This window comes from Hypanus sabinus, unplaced genomic scaffold (assembly GCF_030144855.1).
Source record: "Hypanus sabinus isolate sHypSab1 unplaced genomic scaffold, sHypSab1.hap1 scaffold_929, whole genome shotgun sequence".
Taxonomy (NCBI): domain Eukaryota; kingdom Metazoa; phylum Chordata; class Chondrichthyes; order Myliobatiformes; family Dasyatidae; genus Hypanus; species Hypanus sabinus.
Genome location: NW_026781782.1, coordinates 145,924 through 162,392, shown reverse-complemented (window position 1 = coordinate 162,392; position 16,469 = coordinate 145,924). Strand labels below are relative to the sequence as shown.

General features: G+C 46.2%; 1 protein-coding gene across 5 annotated transcripts; it reads right to left on the bottom strand.

Moving 5' to 3' along the window:
• Positions 1–354: 354 nt before the first annotated feature.
• Positions 355–15,299, bottom strand: LOC132390490 (zinc finger protein 229-like). Of its 5 annotated transcripts, none has more exons than XM_059963101.1 (4): positions 15,118–15,299; positions 11,601–11,712; positions 9,657–9,824; positions 355–1,624 (listed from the first exon to the last, which is right to left on the bottom strand). In XM_059963101.1, exon 4 carries the CDS (start codon positions 1,233–1,235, stop codon positions 366–368), a length of 870 nt encoding a protein of 289 aa, XP_059819084.1. In that variant the 5' UTR covers positions 1,236–1,624; positions 9,657–9,824; positions 11,601–11,712; positions 15,118–15,299; the 3' UTR covers positions 355–365. The 5 variants fall into 5 exon arrangements, with proteins under 5 accessions (XP_059819084.1, XP_059819086.1, XP_059819085.1 ...); XM_059963103.1 differs by lacking the exon at positions 15,118–15,299 and adding an exon at positions 12,612–12,758 and having other exon boundaries at positions 11,621–11,712; XM_059963102.1 differs by lacking the exon at positions 11,601–11,712.
• Positions 15,300–16,469: the final 1,170 nt, after the last annotated feature.

Genomic DNA, 16,469 nt, shown 5'->3' with positions numbered 1-16,469 from the left:
GCTTTCATGACTTTCTCGGCTTCTATTGTGAGTTTATTGAAACTCACTCTGAGCTCCTCTTCAGACATGTCTTCGTAGGTCCTGGTAATACTGTTGGCCAGATGAGAAAACAATCTTTTTGCTGTCATTCTCTCTAGCTTGAGTTGCTCAACTGATTTCCCAATAGCTTGATCAGCCATGTCTGATTCCCTCTGCAGGTGAAAGTACAACTTTTTAGTGATGCTTTGATGTTTTTTTTTATCTCAACTTGATTTCCTTCCTTTTTCAGGACTCCAGGTTATTGCTCTTGCTGTTCCAGCTCAAAGCTCCCAGATTTCTGTTTCCTGGTCAAACAGTTTTGTCAAGTCTGAGCAGGTGAACGGCCTCTACCCAGTGTGAACCTGCTGGTGTTTTTCGAGACCAGATGACCGAGTGAATCCCTTCCCACAGACTGAGCAGGAGAATGGCTTCTCCCCAGTGTGAACTCGCTGATGTACCAGTAGGGTAGATGACTGAGTGAATCCCTTCCCACATTCTGAGCAGGAGAATGGCTTCTCCCCAGTGTGAACTCGCAGGTGTTCAAGTAGGTGGGATGACCGAGTGAATCTCTTCCCACATTCTGAGCAGGTGAACGGCTTCTCCCCAGTGTGAACTCGCTGATGTACCAGTAGGGTAGATGACTGAGTGAATCCCTTCCCACAGACTGAGCAGGTGAATGGCTTCTCCCCAGTGTGAACTCGCTGATGACTCTGTAGTTTGGATGACTGAGTGAATCCCTTCCCACAGACTGAGCAGGTGAACAGCCTCTCACCAGTGTGAACTCGCTGATGTACCTTCAGATTAGATGTGTAAGTGAATCCCTTCCCACAGTCTGAGCAGGTGAACAGCCGCTGCCTGGTATGAACTCGCTGATGTTTCAGTCTGCTGGATGAATCAGTGAATCCTTCCCCACATTGTAAGCAGGTGAACGGCTTCTCCCCAGTGTGAACTCGCTGATGTCTCTGCAGGTTGGATAACTGTGTGAATCCCTTCCCACATTCTGAGCAGGAGAATGGCTTCTCCCCAGTGTGAACTCGCAGGTGTTCAAGTAGGTGGGATGACCGAGTGAATCCCTTCCCACATTCTGAGCAGGTGAACGGCTTCTCCCCAGTGTGAACTCGCTGATGTCTCTGTAGGCTGGATAACTGAGTGAATCCCTTCCCACATTCTGAGCAGGTGAACGGCCGCTCCCCGGTGTGAACTCGCTGATGAGCCATTAGGTCAGATGACCGAGTCAATCCTTCCCCACAAATTCAGCAGATGACCAGCCTCTGCCCAGGGTGAACTGCCTGGTGTGTCCACAGGCGGGAAGACCGACTGAACCCCTTCCCACACACAGAATAGATGAATGGCCTTGCCCAGTGTGTAGCTTCAGTTGAGATTACTGAGTGAATCCATTCCCAGTGTCTGAGCAGGTGAACGGTCTCTCCCCTGTGTAAAATGACGGACGTGTCAGTTGGTCAGATGACCGAGTGAATCTCTCCCCACAGTCTGAGCAGGAAGGATGGTTGATTGAATCTCTTGCTCCTTAAATATCTAAACAGAGACAGCACAACTGGTGTGTTGTGTTTGAATTCCCATAGACAAATTCCTTGTCGTTTTTAACCTGTAAAAAAAATTAAAATCCATCAGTGGGTGAAGGACAACATTTGATATGAGATCACTTGAGTTGCCAAGGTTTGATCTGGTATCACACTGTTACAGTGAAGTTCAACACAAGTTGGAGAGCGAAATCATCTTCGAACCGGGCACAGTGCTGGTATCTGGAAAAACCCACAAACTCTCTGATGCTCTATAAGGGTGGGGTACTTCTGCCATCTCCAATATGTGACGGCTCAGTTTGACTCTCTTCAATGGTATTATTCCCTGTTCCCTCTGAGCTGAAAGGGTATCAGGCCCCACAGTAACAGAAACCCTCTCATGGCGCATCAGCGCCAGACTTCGAGATGAAAGGTCCTGAGTTCGAATCCAGCCGGCTCCCCTGCACGCATTCCATCCGTGCTGGGTTATGAGCTGGTGATCTCTTTGGCCCCTCACCCAGCAGAAGGTAATGGCAAACCACTGCAGTAACTTGCCTCAACGTTAGAGAGACATGGAGAAACTCTGGAATTGAGGATTTCTCCTACTCAGATATATGGTTGGTCTGCACAGCTCTTAAAGGAATTCGAGTGAATGGTAGTATTATTTAAGGTTCTTGTCATGGAAAAGTACAACACAGAAACAGGCCCTTCCAGTTTGTGTTGAACTATTTAAACTTTCTACTCCCATACCCCTTTCATCCAAGTACCTATGCAAACCTCTTAAATTTTGAAATTGAGCTCGCATGCACCACTTCTGCTGGCTGCTCATTCCACACCCGGATCTGTGTGAAGAATTTTCCCCTCATGTTCCAATTAACCTTTCACCTTTCACCCTTAACCCATGGCTTCTGGTTGTAGTCCCACCCCATCTCAGTGGAGAAAGCCAGCTTGCATTTACCCCATCTATAACCCTCATAATTGTGGTATACCTCCATCAAATCTCCCCTCAATCTTCTACATTCCAAGGAATAAAGTCCTGACCTGTTTCAGTCTCTCCTTATAACCCAAGTCCTCCAGACCTGGCATTTCTCTGAAATCTCTGAACCCCTTTTACATCTTTCCTGTAGGTTGATGACCAAAACTGCACTCAATACTCCAGATTAGGCATCACCAATGTCTTGTACAAAGTCAACATAACATACCATCCAGTACTTTGGTTTATGAAGGACTATGTGCCAAAATCTTTCTTTCCGTCCCTATCGAACTGTGACACCACTTTTAGTGAAACATAGGCCTGTATTCCCAGATCCCTTTCATCAACAACACTCCTACATGTCCGACCAGTCACTGTGTAAGACCCACCCTGGTAGGTCCTACCAACATGCAACACCTCGCACTTCTCTGCATTGAATTCCATTTTCCATTTCTCAAGCCATATTTCCACCTGGTCCAGTTCACACTGCAAGCCATGATAGTCTTCTCACAGTCCGCTGAATCCCCAGTCTCGGTTTCATCCTCCAATTTGCTGATCCCTAACCATCTTATCATCCAGATTACTGATATAGATGACAAACAACAACAGATCCAGCACTGATCTCTGTGGCTCACCACCAGTCACAGGTTCCAGTCAGAGAGGCAACCATCTGCTACCATACTGGCTTCTCCCACAGACAGTGTCTCATCCAATTTACTGTCTCATCTTGAATGCTGAATGACTGAACCTTCTTGACCAACCTCCCATATGAGACTTTGTCAAGTGCCTTGCTAAAGTCCATGTAGACAACATCCACTGCCTTGCCCTCAGCCACATTCCTGATAACTTCCTCGAGAGACTCTGTAAGACTGGTTAGACATGACCCACCATGCACAAAACCATGCTGTCTATCCTTAATCAGTCCACATCTATCCAAATACTTATATATCCGGTTCCTGCACATATGTTCTAATAACTTTCCCACTACTGATGTCACGCTCACTAACGTAACATTTTCTCATTTATCCTTAGACCCCCTCTCGAACAGTGGAACAACATTGTCTGTCCTCCAATCCTCCAGTGCCTCACCTGTCACTAAGAATTATTTCAATATCTTTGCTTGGACCCCGACAATTTCTGCACTTGTGTTCCGCAGGGTCCTTGGGAACAACTAGTCAGGCTCTGGGGATTTATCCATGCTAATTTGCCTTAAGACAGCAAACACCTCCACCTCTGTAATCTGTCCATGCTCTCTGAATTTGATGCTGCCTTGCCTCACCTCTATCGACTCTGTGTCCATCTCCTGAGTAAATACGGATGCAAAACTACTATTTCAAACCACCCCTATCTATTTTTTCTCCCATATAGATTACCATTCTGATCGTCCAGAGTGGGCATGTTTCTGTTCTGACCTTCTCCATGTTTCTGTGACAGAGAAGCTGGCCAAACCTGACTGGAAGGGGAGTCTGGTAGGAATGACGATGGAGCAGCAATGGCTGGAGTTTCTGGGAGCAACTCGGGAGGTGAGTGATAGACACATCCCAAAGAATTGGAAGCATTGGAAAGGCAGGAGGACACAACTGTGGCTGAAATGAGAAGCCTAAGCCAACATAAAAGCCAAAGAGAGGGCAAATAATAGAGCAAAAAACATTGGGAAGCTTTAAGAAACCAACAGAAGTCAACTAAAGAAAGTCAGATGAGCTCAGGGTGTGGGAGTATGATATTGTAGTCATTAATGTGTCTTGGTAGCACCCAACAGCCTGAGGAATTTAGAGGAACAAAATATCCGGGGCCTCGATATCAGTTGAAAACAAAGGTTCCCTGCACCAGTTACCTTTCAACATTTATTTTGGTAGGTGCATACAAACTCTGCACCCTCAAAATTTCACTTCTGAAGAACCCCCACTTACCAAGTACTCCTTTGCAGAAAACAGCCTGTCCCAGTCCACACTTTTCAAATCCTTGCAAATACCATAAACATTGATCTTTCTCCAATTTAGAATCTCAAGAGAGGTCCAGACCTCTGTTTTTCCGTACTTACTTGGAATCTCATGGCATTATGATCACTATACACAAAGTGTTCCCATTCACTAATTTTTGTCACCAGCCCTAGATCGTTTCCCAACAGCTTATTGCACAATTCTACGCCGGATGTTTTATGTACTGATTAAGGAGCATTTGACAAGCTCTACCCCAGCTAGTCCTTTTACAGTATGGGAGTCCCAGTCAATATATGGAAAGTTAAAATCACTTACTATATCAACTTTTTTTTCTTGGTATAGTCTGTGAATTCTCTACAAATTTGTTCCTCCAGATTCCTCAGACTGTTGGGTGCAACCAATTCCCAGTAATGCCTACGATATCACAATTCCATGCCCTGGGCTCATCTGGCTTTCCTACGATGCTTCTTGCATTGTGATTTCCACAGCTCAACACATCCATCGCACCAGGCTCAAGCATTTGATGCTGACTCTGTCTGAGCTCTGAACAACATCTGTCTGGTGTCAAGAAAATAACCTCTCCCTCAATGTCAGAAAAACCTCCAATGCTGAATTTTGTGATGAGGACGCAGGAAAGGTTTTCTTCTGATGACTCTTCCATGAAGGTCATGTTTGTGCAGGTGTCGCTGTACAGTAGAACAGTGCACCACCAGTTCAGAGTCTGCTAAATCTTCCTGAATGTTTTTTACAGTCAAACGGGGGTTTTGATTTGCCTTTCTAGCAATCCTACGAGTAGCTCTTTCGGAAACTTTTCTTGGCCTTCCAGACATCAACTTGACCTCCACCGTTCCTGTTAACTGCCAGTTCTTAATTACATTATGTACTGAGGAAACAGCTACCTGAAAACGCTTTGCTATCTTCTTATAGCCTACTCCTGCTTTGTGGGCATCATTTTTTTTAACTTTCAGAGTGCTCAGCGGCTGCTTAGAGGAGCCCATGGCTGCTGATTGTTGGGACAAGGTTTGAGGAGTCAGGATATTTATAAAGCTTTGCAATTTGTACAGCCTGGCCTGTCCTAATGATGATTGCAAACAAGCCATAGCCCTAACAAGCTAATTCAGGTCTGAGACCTTGGTAAAATTTAACTGAGAGCTCAAATCTCTTGGGGTGCCCGAACTTTTCCTTGGTGCTCCTTTCCCTTTTTTCTCCCACTCTAAAATTGTACAAAACAGAAATAATACACTAAACTCCTGATGAAGGGTTTCGGCCTGAAACTTCGTTACTACCTCCTCCCATAGATGCTGTCTGGCCAGCTGAGTTCTGCCAGCATTTTGTGTTTTTAATAATACACTAATCTTGCTTAAAATGTTGAATATTTTGTCTTTAATTTTGAGACTTTTGGAGACCAGTTCACCTTCTACTCACTGAACTATTCACAGTAACAGGAAGTTTGACCAGTGGTGCCCAGCCGTTTGCATACCACTGTATGGGATGGGGTGGAAAGCGCGGGGTGTGACGGGGGAGAGGGGGAGGAGGAGGAGGAGTGGGACTGAGAGGGAGCGGAGGAGAACGCGTGGGGTGAGTGGTAGATTTAGAGGATGAGAAAGAGGGAAAGACAATGTGGGATACGGGAGGCAGCGGGGAGAGTGTTTGAGAGAGGTGGGAGGGTGGGATGTAGGGAGAGAGAGAGAGAGGTTGAGAGCTGGAAATGGAGGTGGTTACAGAGTGGCGGAGGTGAGTGAGTGAGAGACAAGTTTGATTGAGGTGCGTGAGAGAGGAGGAGAAGGAGAGGGGAAGACAGAGGGCGACTGATATTGAGAGTGGGATGGCGGGTGATAGGGGTAGGGACAGGGATTGTGGAATGGGAGACAGAATGGAAAAGAAACAGATGGAGAGATGGATAGAAGGGGAGAGAGTGAGAGAGAAATGAAAAGAGGCATGACAGAGTGAGGAGATGAAGAGAAACAAGAGAGAGGAGTACAATTTATTACTAGAGGGGTAGAGAGAGTGGCAAAAAAGGAGAGCGCAAGGAAAGGGGTGAAAGAGAGTGGGAGGCTGGTCAAGTAGCAGTGTAACTGAGAGGGATAGGGAAGAGAGAAGCGGGAGGGAGAGAGGCGGTGAGGAAGCACGGATGATTGAGAGGGGTGATGATAAGGAAGGGGTGAGGGAGAGTTGAGAGTGAGGGAGAGAGGGAGCAGGAAGGGAGGGCTGGAGTAGAGGGCTCTATGAGGAAGACGGACTGTGAGGAGGGTGTGGTGAGGGAAATGGGGTAAGTAGCTCGGGGTGAGGGAGAAAGGCAAGGAGATTGGTGTGTATGATCTGAATTGTTAGATTAACTATTTATCCAGTCCCCAGTTGCAGGGTCATTAATCACGTATGTTCACAAGTCACGGAACAAATCCACCATGCGATTACGGTTCCATGCTGGGAATTATGAGTGTGAGGGCAGCTTGCTGTTCTCGGTGTCGGATGTGGGAGGTCCTGGAGTCTCCCAGCCTCCCGGACGTTCACATTTGCGCCTGGTGTGTCGAGCTGCAGTTCCTAAGGGACTGTGCCAGGGAACTGGAGCTGCAGCTCGATGACCTTCGTCTGGTCAGGGAGAGCGAGGAGTTGATAGAGAGGAGTTACAGGCAGGTGGTCACACCGGGGCCATGGGAGGTAGACAAGTGGGTCACCGTTAGGAGGGGGAAGGGGAAGAGTCAGGTACTAGAGAGTACCCCAGTGGCTGTACCCCTTGACAATAAGTACTTCTGTTTGAGTACTGTTGGGGGGGGGGGTCAGCCTATCTGGGGGAAGCAACAGCGGCCGTGCCTCTGGCACAGAGTCCGGCCCTGTAATTCAGAAGGGTAGAGAAAGAGAAGGCAGTAGCAATAGGGGACTCAATAGTTAGGGAGTCAGACAAGCGATTCCGTGGACGCAGTCAGGAGATCTGGATGGTAGTTTGCCTCCCTGGTGCCAGGGTCCGGGATACTTCTGATCGCGTCCAAGATATCCTGAAGTGGGAGGGTGAGGAGCCAGAGGTCGTGGTAGATATAAGTACCAATGACATAGGTAGGAAAAGGGAAGAGGTCCTGAAAGGAGAATATAGGGAGTTGGGAAGGGATTTGAGAAGAAGGTCCGCAAAGGTAGTAATCTCGGGATTACTGCCTGTGCCACGTGGCAGTGACAGTAGTCATGGAATGAGGTGGAGGATAAATGTGTGGCTGAGGGATTGAAGCAGGGGGCAGGGATTCAAGTTTTTGGATCATTGGGACCTCTTTTGGGACAGGTGTGACCTGTACAAAAAGAACGGGTTGCACTTGAAAGCTAGGGGGACCAATATCCTGGCGGGGAGATCTGTGGAGGCTACTGGGGAGACTTTAAACTAGAATGGTTGGGGGGGTGGGAATCAGATTGAAGAGACTAGGAGAGAAGAGGTTAGTTCACAAATAGAGAAAGCTTGTAGACAGTGTGAGGAAATCTAGGAATAATGGTGCATATTTCCCTGAAGGAGGAAGCTCATGTGGTGATGAAGAAAGCTTTTGGTATGCTGACCTTTGAGCATTGAGCATTGAGCATTAGGATGTAATGTTAAAATTGTACAAGGCATTGGTGAGGCCAGATTTGGAGCATTATATACAGTTCTGGTCACCAAATTATACGTAAGATGTCAACAGAGAACAGAGATTTACTAGAATGTTACCTGGGTTTCAGCACCTAAGTTACAGAGAAAGGTTGAACAAGTTAGGTCTTTATTCTTTGGAGCGTAGAAGGTTGAGGGGGGACTTGATAGAAGTATTTAAAATTATGCGGGGATTGATAGAGTTGATGTGGATAGGCTTTTTCCATTGAGTGTAGGGGAGATTCAAACAAGAGGACATGAGTTGAGAGTTAAGGGGCAAAAGGTTAGGGGTAACATGAGGGGTAACTTCTTTACTCAGAGAGTGGTAACTGTGTGGAACGAGCCTCCAGTGGAAGTGGTAGAGGCAGGTTCAATTTTTTCATTAAAAAAAAAATTGTATAGGTATATGGACAGGAAAGGAATGGAGGATTATGGGCTGAGTGCAGGTCAGTGGGACTAGGTGAGAGAAAGCGTTCGGCACGCACTAGGAATGCTGAGATGGCCTGTTTCCGTGCTGTAATTGTTATGTGGTTTTACCGCGTACGATTCTGGTCTCCATATCCGATAGCGGGGAGTTTTAACTCATATGGGGACCAACTGCAGCTCAACCCCAGCTGATGCGGGTGTTTCCCCTGTTCAGGTGGGGGTGAGGAAGGGGTTAATCTCGGGTTTGTGTAAATCGAGGGCTGGTTGCTGTGGGAAAGGGCCGGGACCGAGCCGGACAGCTGGAGGCTCCGGGCTCTCCAGTCTTGCATCCCTGGTTTTAGTTTTGCACTGAGTCGAGATCGCGGGATCAGTTTGCTCTGGTTCCCCAAGCTGGGAGGGTGGACGTGGGTGAAGGGGGCCTCTCTGTGTGTCGGTGTGGGATGAATGGTCAGAAGGGTGTGGGGCCACTGGCGGAACGGAGGGTGGTTGGGGTACTGTGGGTTATCGGAAGTAACATGACCTGGGTGGATGGGCAAGGGGTAAATTACGTTGTCAACGAGGGTGGAACTGGTCCAGTGAATCAGACAGCTCAACTCACGTGTCCTTTCAGGAGGCCACAATTCTCTCATCATCTTAATCACTGATTAATCTTCCTGTTAACATTGAGTTTGTTACAGAGCCCCAGGGTCTGGGAATGGCTGGGTGGTAGGAGGCAGAGGGTGATGGTGAGAGGCAGTTTCTTGGACTCGAGTTCCATGCTTAGTGACGTTCCCTGGGGTTACACCCATTGCTACTTGTCATCTATGTCAATAATTTGGTTGAGAAAGTACAGGGTATGGGTAGAGAGTCTGCAGCAAGTTCAAACAAATACTGTTTTTGAAAGACAGTCAGTAAAAACACTCCCCTCTCTTTCCCTCTCCCCACTCAGATCTGACCAAAAGCTACTTCAGAGGATGCAAGATCTTTTACTGAGTAACCACTGTGAGGGAATGGGAGTGGTTTCAAAGGGCTGGGCTGCTGGAAGCACATTACCAGACCTGGAGTGATTGCAACTGGGTCTGACAGAGGCATAACTGGTTCTGCTGGGCACATTCAGTCTCACTCCCAACTATTTCCTCCCTTCCTTTGTACAGGTATGTAATGTCTAAAGGACCAGTGTTTGAGTAAAGGAGACTCACCAAACTTTCTCCTGACTGAATCACTGGAATCTCCGAGTCAGATGGGTTCTCTCCAGTTGGTGCTCTCAGTCCTCGGGCTGGTTCACTTGTTGCTGTTCCCACGTCATCAGTCGTGGTTTGCCTCCAGTTGGGGTTTTTCTTCAAATAAATCTCTCACCACAGGTCGAACTTTAAACAGAGAGACAATGAAGCACATTAATAATGAAAAGGAGAACTAAACATTTCTGTGTAATGTTACTAAGAACAAAACTCACTGAAATTTAAACACTGAAGGCAGATGTAATGATCTCAGCGAACAATCTTTTATTGTCCCTCACATGTCACAGACAATATGGGATAAGAAGGAGCCATCATTCAGTCATGGTAAGACATAAGACACAGGAACAGAATTAGGTGATTCGATACATCTGGTCTGCTCCACCATTCAACCAGGGCTGATTTTTATTCCAACACCACATTCCTGCCTTCCTCCTGTAACCCTGAGCTGCTCAGCAATCATCAATATGTTAATCTCTGTCATATGTATACCCAAATGGCAGCTTGAACCACCCTCTGTGGCAACAAATTCCAAAGATCAGACATCTTCTGGCCATAAAATGTTTTTCATCTGAGTTTTAAGGGGAAGCATCTTTATTCTGAGACTGCACTGTCAGATCACAGTCTAATGGAAACATCCTCTCCATGTCCACTGTATCCAGGCTTTTCAGCATTCGGTAGGTTTACTTAACCATACATCCCTCCACCACCCCCACCGTCCCTCTAAACTCCATTGAGCACAGGCCCAGAACCATCAAATGCTCCTCATTCATAACACCGATCGTTCCTGAGATTATTCATGTAAACCTTGTTAGGAACACTGTACTGAACACATTTCCAGGAAAAACAGAAAAATCGGTTACAGGATAATTGACAGGGAAACGTTGTGCTTTCATTACAGTTCTACTATCACATGTGTTGGCGCGTGGCCAAGTGGTTAAGGCATTGGTCTAGTGATCTGAAGGTTGCTAGTTCGAGCCTTGGCAGAGGCTGCCTGTGTGTCCTTGAGCGACGACACCGGTGCCAAGCTGTGTGGGTACTAATGCCCTTCCCTTGGACAACATCGTTGGCGTGGAGAGGGGAGACCTGCAGAGACTCTAACGGAGGCCTACAAACTATCACAGCCATATTAATTTCCAGGTTAAAACAGGTCTATTTCATGAAATATAAACCAAGAAATAAAAAGAAACTGGAATTACCAGAAAGACTCTGCAGGTAAGGAACAGCTTACAATACAATTCAATTAATAATATTTCATCAGATTGAGTTCAAACATTTTCAGTTTTTAGTGCAGATCCCTAGCACAGCTGCCTGATTTCCACTGTGTGATTTCCAAACACAGTTCTACTGTTGTAAACACGGAACAGCCCGTTTACTCACAGCCTCTCCCTGTGAGGATGGAATGGGAACTCATCCTCTCTTCAGACTGGCAGTCATTGCTTCCAAAGGAACTCCAGAAACAAACATCTGATCCCAGACCAGAAATACTCGATCAACACCTCACAAGCCCAAACAGCTCGATCCCTGGGTCCACTTTAGCTGGATTAAAAACTATGATATCCCAGGACCCACAGCTTAATCTGCCACTCACCGACCCTGAGAGTCTCACACATCGTCCCCACATCTCACACTGGGTAGTACAGGGGTCAGCAACCTTTACCACTGAAAGAGCCACTTGGACCCGTTTCCCACAGAAAAGAAAACACTGGGAGCCGCAAAACCCGTTTGACATTTAAAATGAAATAACACTGCATACAACGTTTTGTTTTGCCTTTATGCTATGTATAAACAAACTATAATGTGTTGCATTTATGAAATTGATGAGCTCCTGCAGAGAAAACGAAATTACATTTCTGCATGCAACAAAAACATTTTGAACTCCAAAAATAAGATGTTGGGTTGGGTTACTTTTAAGTAAAATACTCAACGTCTATTTGAGTCCTTCTTGTGTTTATGAAAAACGCTAAACTTAAATTTGCCGCCAGCAGCAAACCAAAAATAACGTCAGCCAGCTGTCAACCTGAAAAATAAAAGGAGTATTTCACTGAACAATGAAAACATATGAATATACGTAAAATAATAGGCAATTAAAATATTTATCATACTTGGCCAGGTTGACTCACACCTGACAATGCAGTCGTATTCGGTAGGGATGGATCGATGCTTAGGGGAGTGACCGGGAAGGATAATGTGTTTTTTTCCTCTCTGAACTCACAGAAGCGTTTCCCAAACGATGTTTGCATTGCGATGATTGCAGAATGTAAATACTCCGAATTTATCATGTCGTGACCTTGTTTGAACTCTCTCAAATTGGGGAAGTGAGACAATGTGCCTTTCTGTAAATCTCTGGCAAGCACTGTCAACTTGCGCTCGAATGCCAAAACATCCTCCAACATGTGCAGGGCTGTAAGTCCTTACCCCTGAAGAGCTGTTTTCAGTGTGTTCAGGTGCGCTGTCATGTCTACCATGAAGTGTAGCTTTTCCAGCCACTCTGGCTGTTCCAGCTCAGGAAAGGTGAGCCCTTTGCTGCCCAGGAAAGTTTTCACTTCTTCCAGACACGCGACAAAGCATTTCAGCACCTCCCCTCTGGACAGCCAGCGATAAAAACACGTTGTAGCGGTGTGCTCACGCAGTCAGTAAACTGCAGTCGAATAACTTTATTCGAACTAAACAGCCTTGCTTTTAAGCCTCCCTCAACCCAGCCCCCATGGACGCAGATGCTGCAAAAGACGCGTACTCACAAACCCCCGTAGGCTATCTCCCTTAGCCGGAATGCTGGCTAATTGTGAGCCGTTTCGGATGTGCCAGGAAATGTGTCGCCACACTTAGATTGTACAAGATCACCATAATCTTCAAATTTAGAATTACATTTCAAAAGCTAACAAACTAACATAAAATACATTTTAATTAAATACTGACCAATTATTTCCCAAAGCCACAGGGAGCCGCAGCACAGAGGTGAAAGAGCCACAAATGGCTCGGGAGCCGCGGGTTGCCGACCCCCGGGGTAGTACAATCTAGGATTTCCCCACAACCAATGTCCAGCTGCTTGAAATTTCTGCTTCATTGCAGGACGAGCATCCGGCCCCTTCTGTAGAAGCTCAAACCAAAGTCAAAGCTAAAACACCAACAGTTCCATTTGCCTGGAAAGCCGATCACAGGATTAGAGCCCAAGCACCAACTCTCCCAGTACTCTTTGCTGCCAGCAAAATGCTGCAGTGTGTCAGCCCGTCACTGTTCATAAACGAGCACCTCCACACCAATGCACAACAGAAATGGGACCTGATGACCCTCCGGCATTCCAGCTAACAAAAGCCGATTCTGGAAATGACTCAGCGAGGCCAAAGGTACAAAAGAACACTTCACAATGAAGACAGAGATTGGAAGAAAGATTGCTGATATATAACATCGAGGAGGTGGGATACAGGGTGAACCGAAGATGACCCAGATGGGAGATGTAAATCACTGAAGCAGGAAGATGGGTTTAGGAGACTGCACAGAGGTTGAACAAGATGAGCAAAGATAAGTAGATGGAACCAGGTGGGAGAAGGGATCGTACATTCAGGGGTGCAGTGCTACCAGAGCTCACCGGACAACTGCTCCGATACCTCTGTATAAAAGTCAAAATAAACAAGCGGGTAATTTAACAGCAGCCACATATTAAATAGAGGGAATTCTACGGAAGCAGGGGGTTGGGAAGTGGGGGTGTTGGCTGGTGGGGAAAAGTACCACTAATAACATTAGGATATTTGATCGTTTTTGGTTTAATCCTGGAGCTGTGACTGTTTTTTATTTAGGTATTTGTGAAATTCCTTCTCGCTCGACCCATTGTCCAAGGAAGCTGGGAAATATCTGCACAGAAGTGCGAGCATTTTCCTGCTCTTTCCAATGGGTACCATTGGATTCCAGGAAGGAGCTATATTAAGCAAGGAATGAACATAGAAACCCAAGTTTAGAAGTTGAAAACAATGAAAGAAAAATTCACTGCTCGCTCATCTTCTTCCTGATTTTGATCAAATACACAAGCTAATCATCCAAAATCCTCTTCTACACCTGGATAAATTTAGTTTTGTTTTACAAGCTAAATTGAAAAAACATTTCTGGGCTATAAGGTAGTTTTACGTCATTTCAACTATCATTAATAGCGGATCAACCCCTTGGCCTCGCTCCACCAACTGTAGCTGATGGGAAAGAGGCTCTTTTTCTCTTTGTGTTGATAGGAAAAAGAGTAATTTAGTGAGGCAATGAATGAGATGAAATGCATTTCCAAAACTCCCAAATGGTTGCTGTCCTCCCGTTAACATTTGTCACTTCCAAACAACGATATTTTCTATTTGTATAAATGCGATAATAATTTATGTAAAGATTCAAACTTCTTTAACTTTTTATATATTTAAAGACTAAACAGGATCTGTAAAGGTCGAACTATGTAACACCCGACGTGTGAGGAGATTGTATCGACACTCACAGATACACTTCCCGTCCAACCATTTCTGCAAGAGAAACGGTACGAGGCAGATTTGCCAACCTACCACTTTTGAGACTAACATTCAGCAATATTTGTGGCTTTTGCAATAGTTGATCAGAGTTTATTTTTTCATACTTGATTACTTGGTTCCAATTTAGGTGGCTAAAATTGTAAAAAATGAATTGCTTTATTTCTGTTATTTTTATACTTCTGAGGAACACTGCTAAGCACTGCGGGCCCTGCCGTCTGCTCCGAATCAGTCGTATTAGTAAGGCTATATCTGTGGTGGTCCGTGGATTACTCGCTCATCCTAAAGTAAATTTTTCTCAGTAACAACCCTTTGGCTTCCAAGCAAAGTTATTTTACTTGCTTGATAATTATATTTTATGATAATCGGTTAAGTGCAACAATGCAATATTTTGTCATATTATTAAATTAAGTATTATATGTTTAATTTTACCAGTTATACACTGAAATGTAATGATAGGCTGTCATCTTGTTAATGTCTTAGCTATCACTGTATTTCTGTGGAGCTCTGGAATTCATGTATTTCTTTCACCTTGGTTTACTGCTTGCCATTATAGGAAGCCCTATATATGTCACATCCAATTTGTGCACCTGCTCATTGCACGTATGGGGCAAGGCAGTTGCCCAGTAAATGAAATGAGCATGTACACAAATTGGATATCACAAACTGGAAGTGATTGATAAGTTCATGGCCTAAGGTGGAAGGAGTCTATTTTACAAAACCTAGCAATTTTCAATTATCTGAAGCAGAAATGCCACAAAAGTTATTAACTTCAAACTTTCTGCATATTCACTCAGAGTTGAACTACACGTGCAGGTACCGAGAGCTGTATAACTTCAGGCCTTCGAACTTAGGCCACGAACTTATCAATCAAGCAATCTCCCAACACACACCCCTCCCCCCCACAGCTCCGGCAGCTAAAAACTTACCACTGCAGCCCTGCTCCTCAGCCGTCCGGCAGAGCTCGGGCCCGGCCCTTTCCCAATGCAACCGGCCCCCGAGTTACACAACACCGGGATCATTCCCTGATCGAACCGGAGAACCGCCAACAGCGGCAGTCGGCACTGCGCATGCGTTCAGCAGGCGTTTCTCCGCAGCGCCACCGATTGCCGGAGGTCTGCACATCGTCGCCGAAGGCCGGAGATCCGCACAGCGCCACCAGTGGCCGGAGATCCGCACAGCGCCACCAGTGGCCGGAGATCCATACAGCGTCACCAGTGGCCGGAGGCGGGAGGGACAACGGAGAGGTAAATCACAAACACGACAAAGTCTGCAGATTCTGGAAATCCAAAGCAACACAAACAAAATGCTGGCCGAACACAGCAGGCCGGGTAGCAAAGGGAATGGAAAGCAGAATGAATATGTTTGGACACCGGGAAGTCCCGCTCGGAGTGGATAGTTCAAAGGTTAGTTTATTATTAAAGCAGGTATCCCTAAATAACGCTCAGTTTTTTTCTTTCTCCAGAGAACCACGAATCAAAGAAAGAGCATGAAAGTCGTACACAGAGAAAAATCAAACTTCTACCCCACCCCCCGGATCAAGAAGAGCGGGATCCCAATAATCAAACCCCAAAACCCAACCCTCCGCACAAAAGTGAACAATAATATCGACCCCTGATAAAAAAAAACACTCCTACCCCGCACAACTGCGGAGGAGCCGGTGTCACCAGTGTCGAGGCGGCCGCATCGGGAGCAGCGGACACAACAGGGGACCCCGGAAGATTCACAGGTGAAGTGTCGCCTCACCTGTAAGGATGTTTGGACAACGGAAAGAGTTCGGCCGTCCGGCCCTTTCACTGTGACACCCCGAACTCCACATCAAATCCGTCCAAACGAATCTGGGCCAACTTTAATGACCAATAAATATAATTCCTCTCAGCGATCAGCTGTCTGAATGATCCCTTGTGTCTGAGAGGAAGGGGTGTCTATGGTCCACACTGTCAGGGTGTTGAGTTTACCAGGAGACAAAGACTGCAGGGACGGGAAGATTTCTGTTGACTAATACACTGTGTGTGGACCCCGCTGGGAATTCTGGTGTTGTGACCCGGATCATGACAAACACCACGCTGCCCACTCCACCAACAACACGGCACAGCCGGACACATAACAGGGGACTTTACATCCCACAACACTGGATTCAGTGATTAATGTTGTTGTCCCACTGAAATCATAAGGAATGCCAATTAAGGTGCTTTTAAATGCGAGCGCTCCCTTACAGGTGACGTCACACAGACTCCCCTTTGCGCCTGACTTCACGCATGTGCTCCCCCACACCTGGATC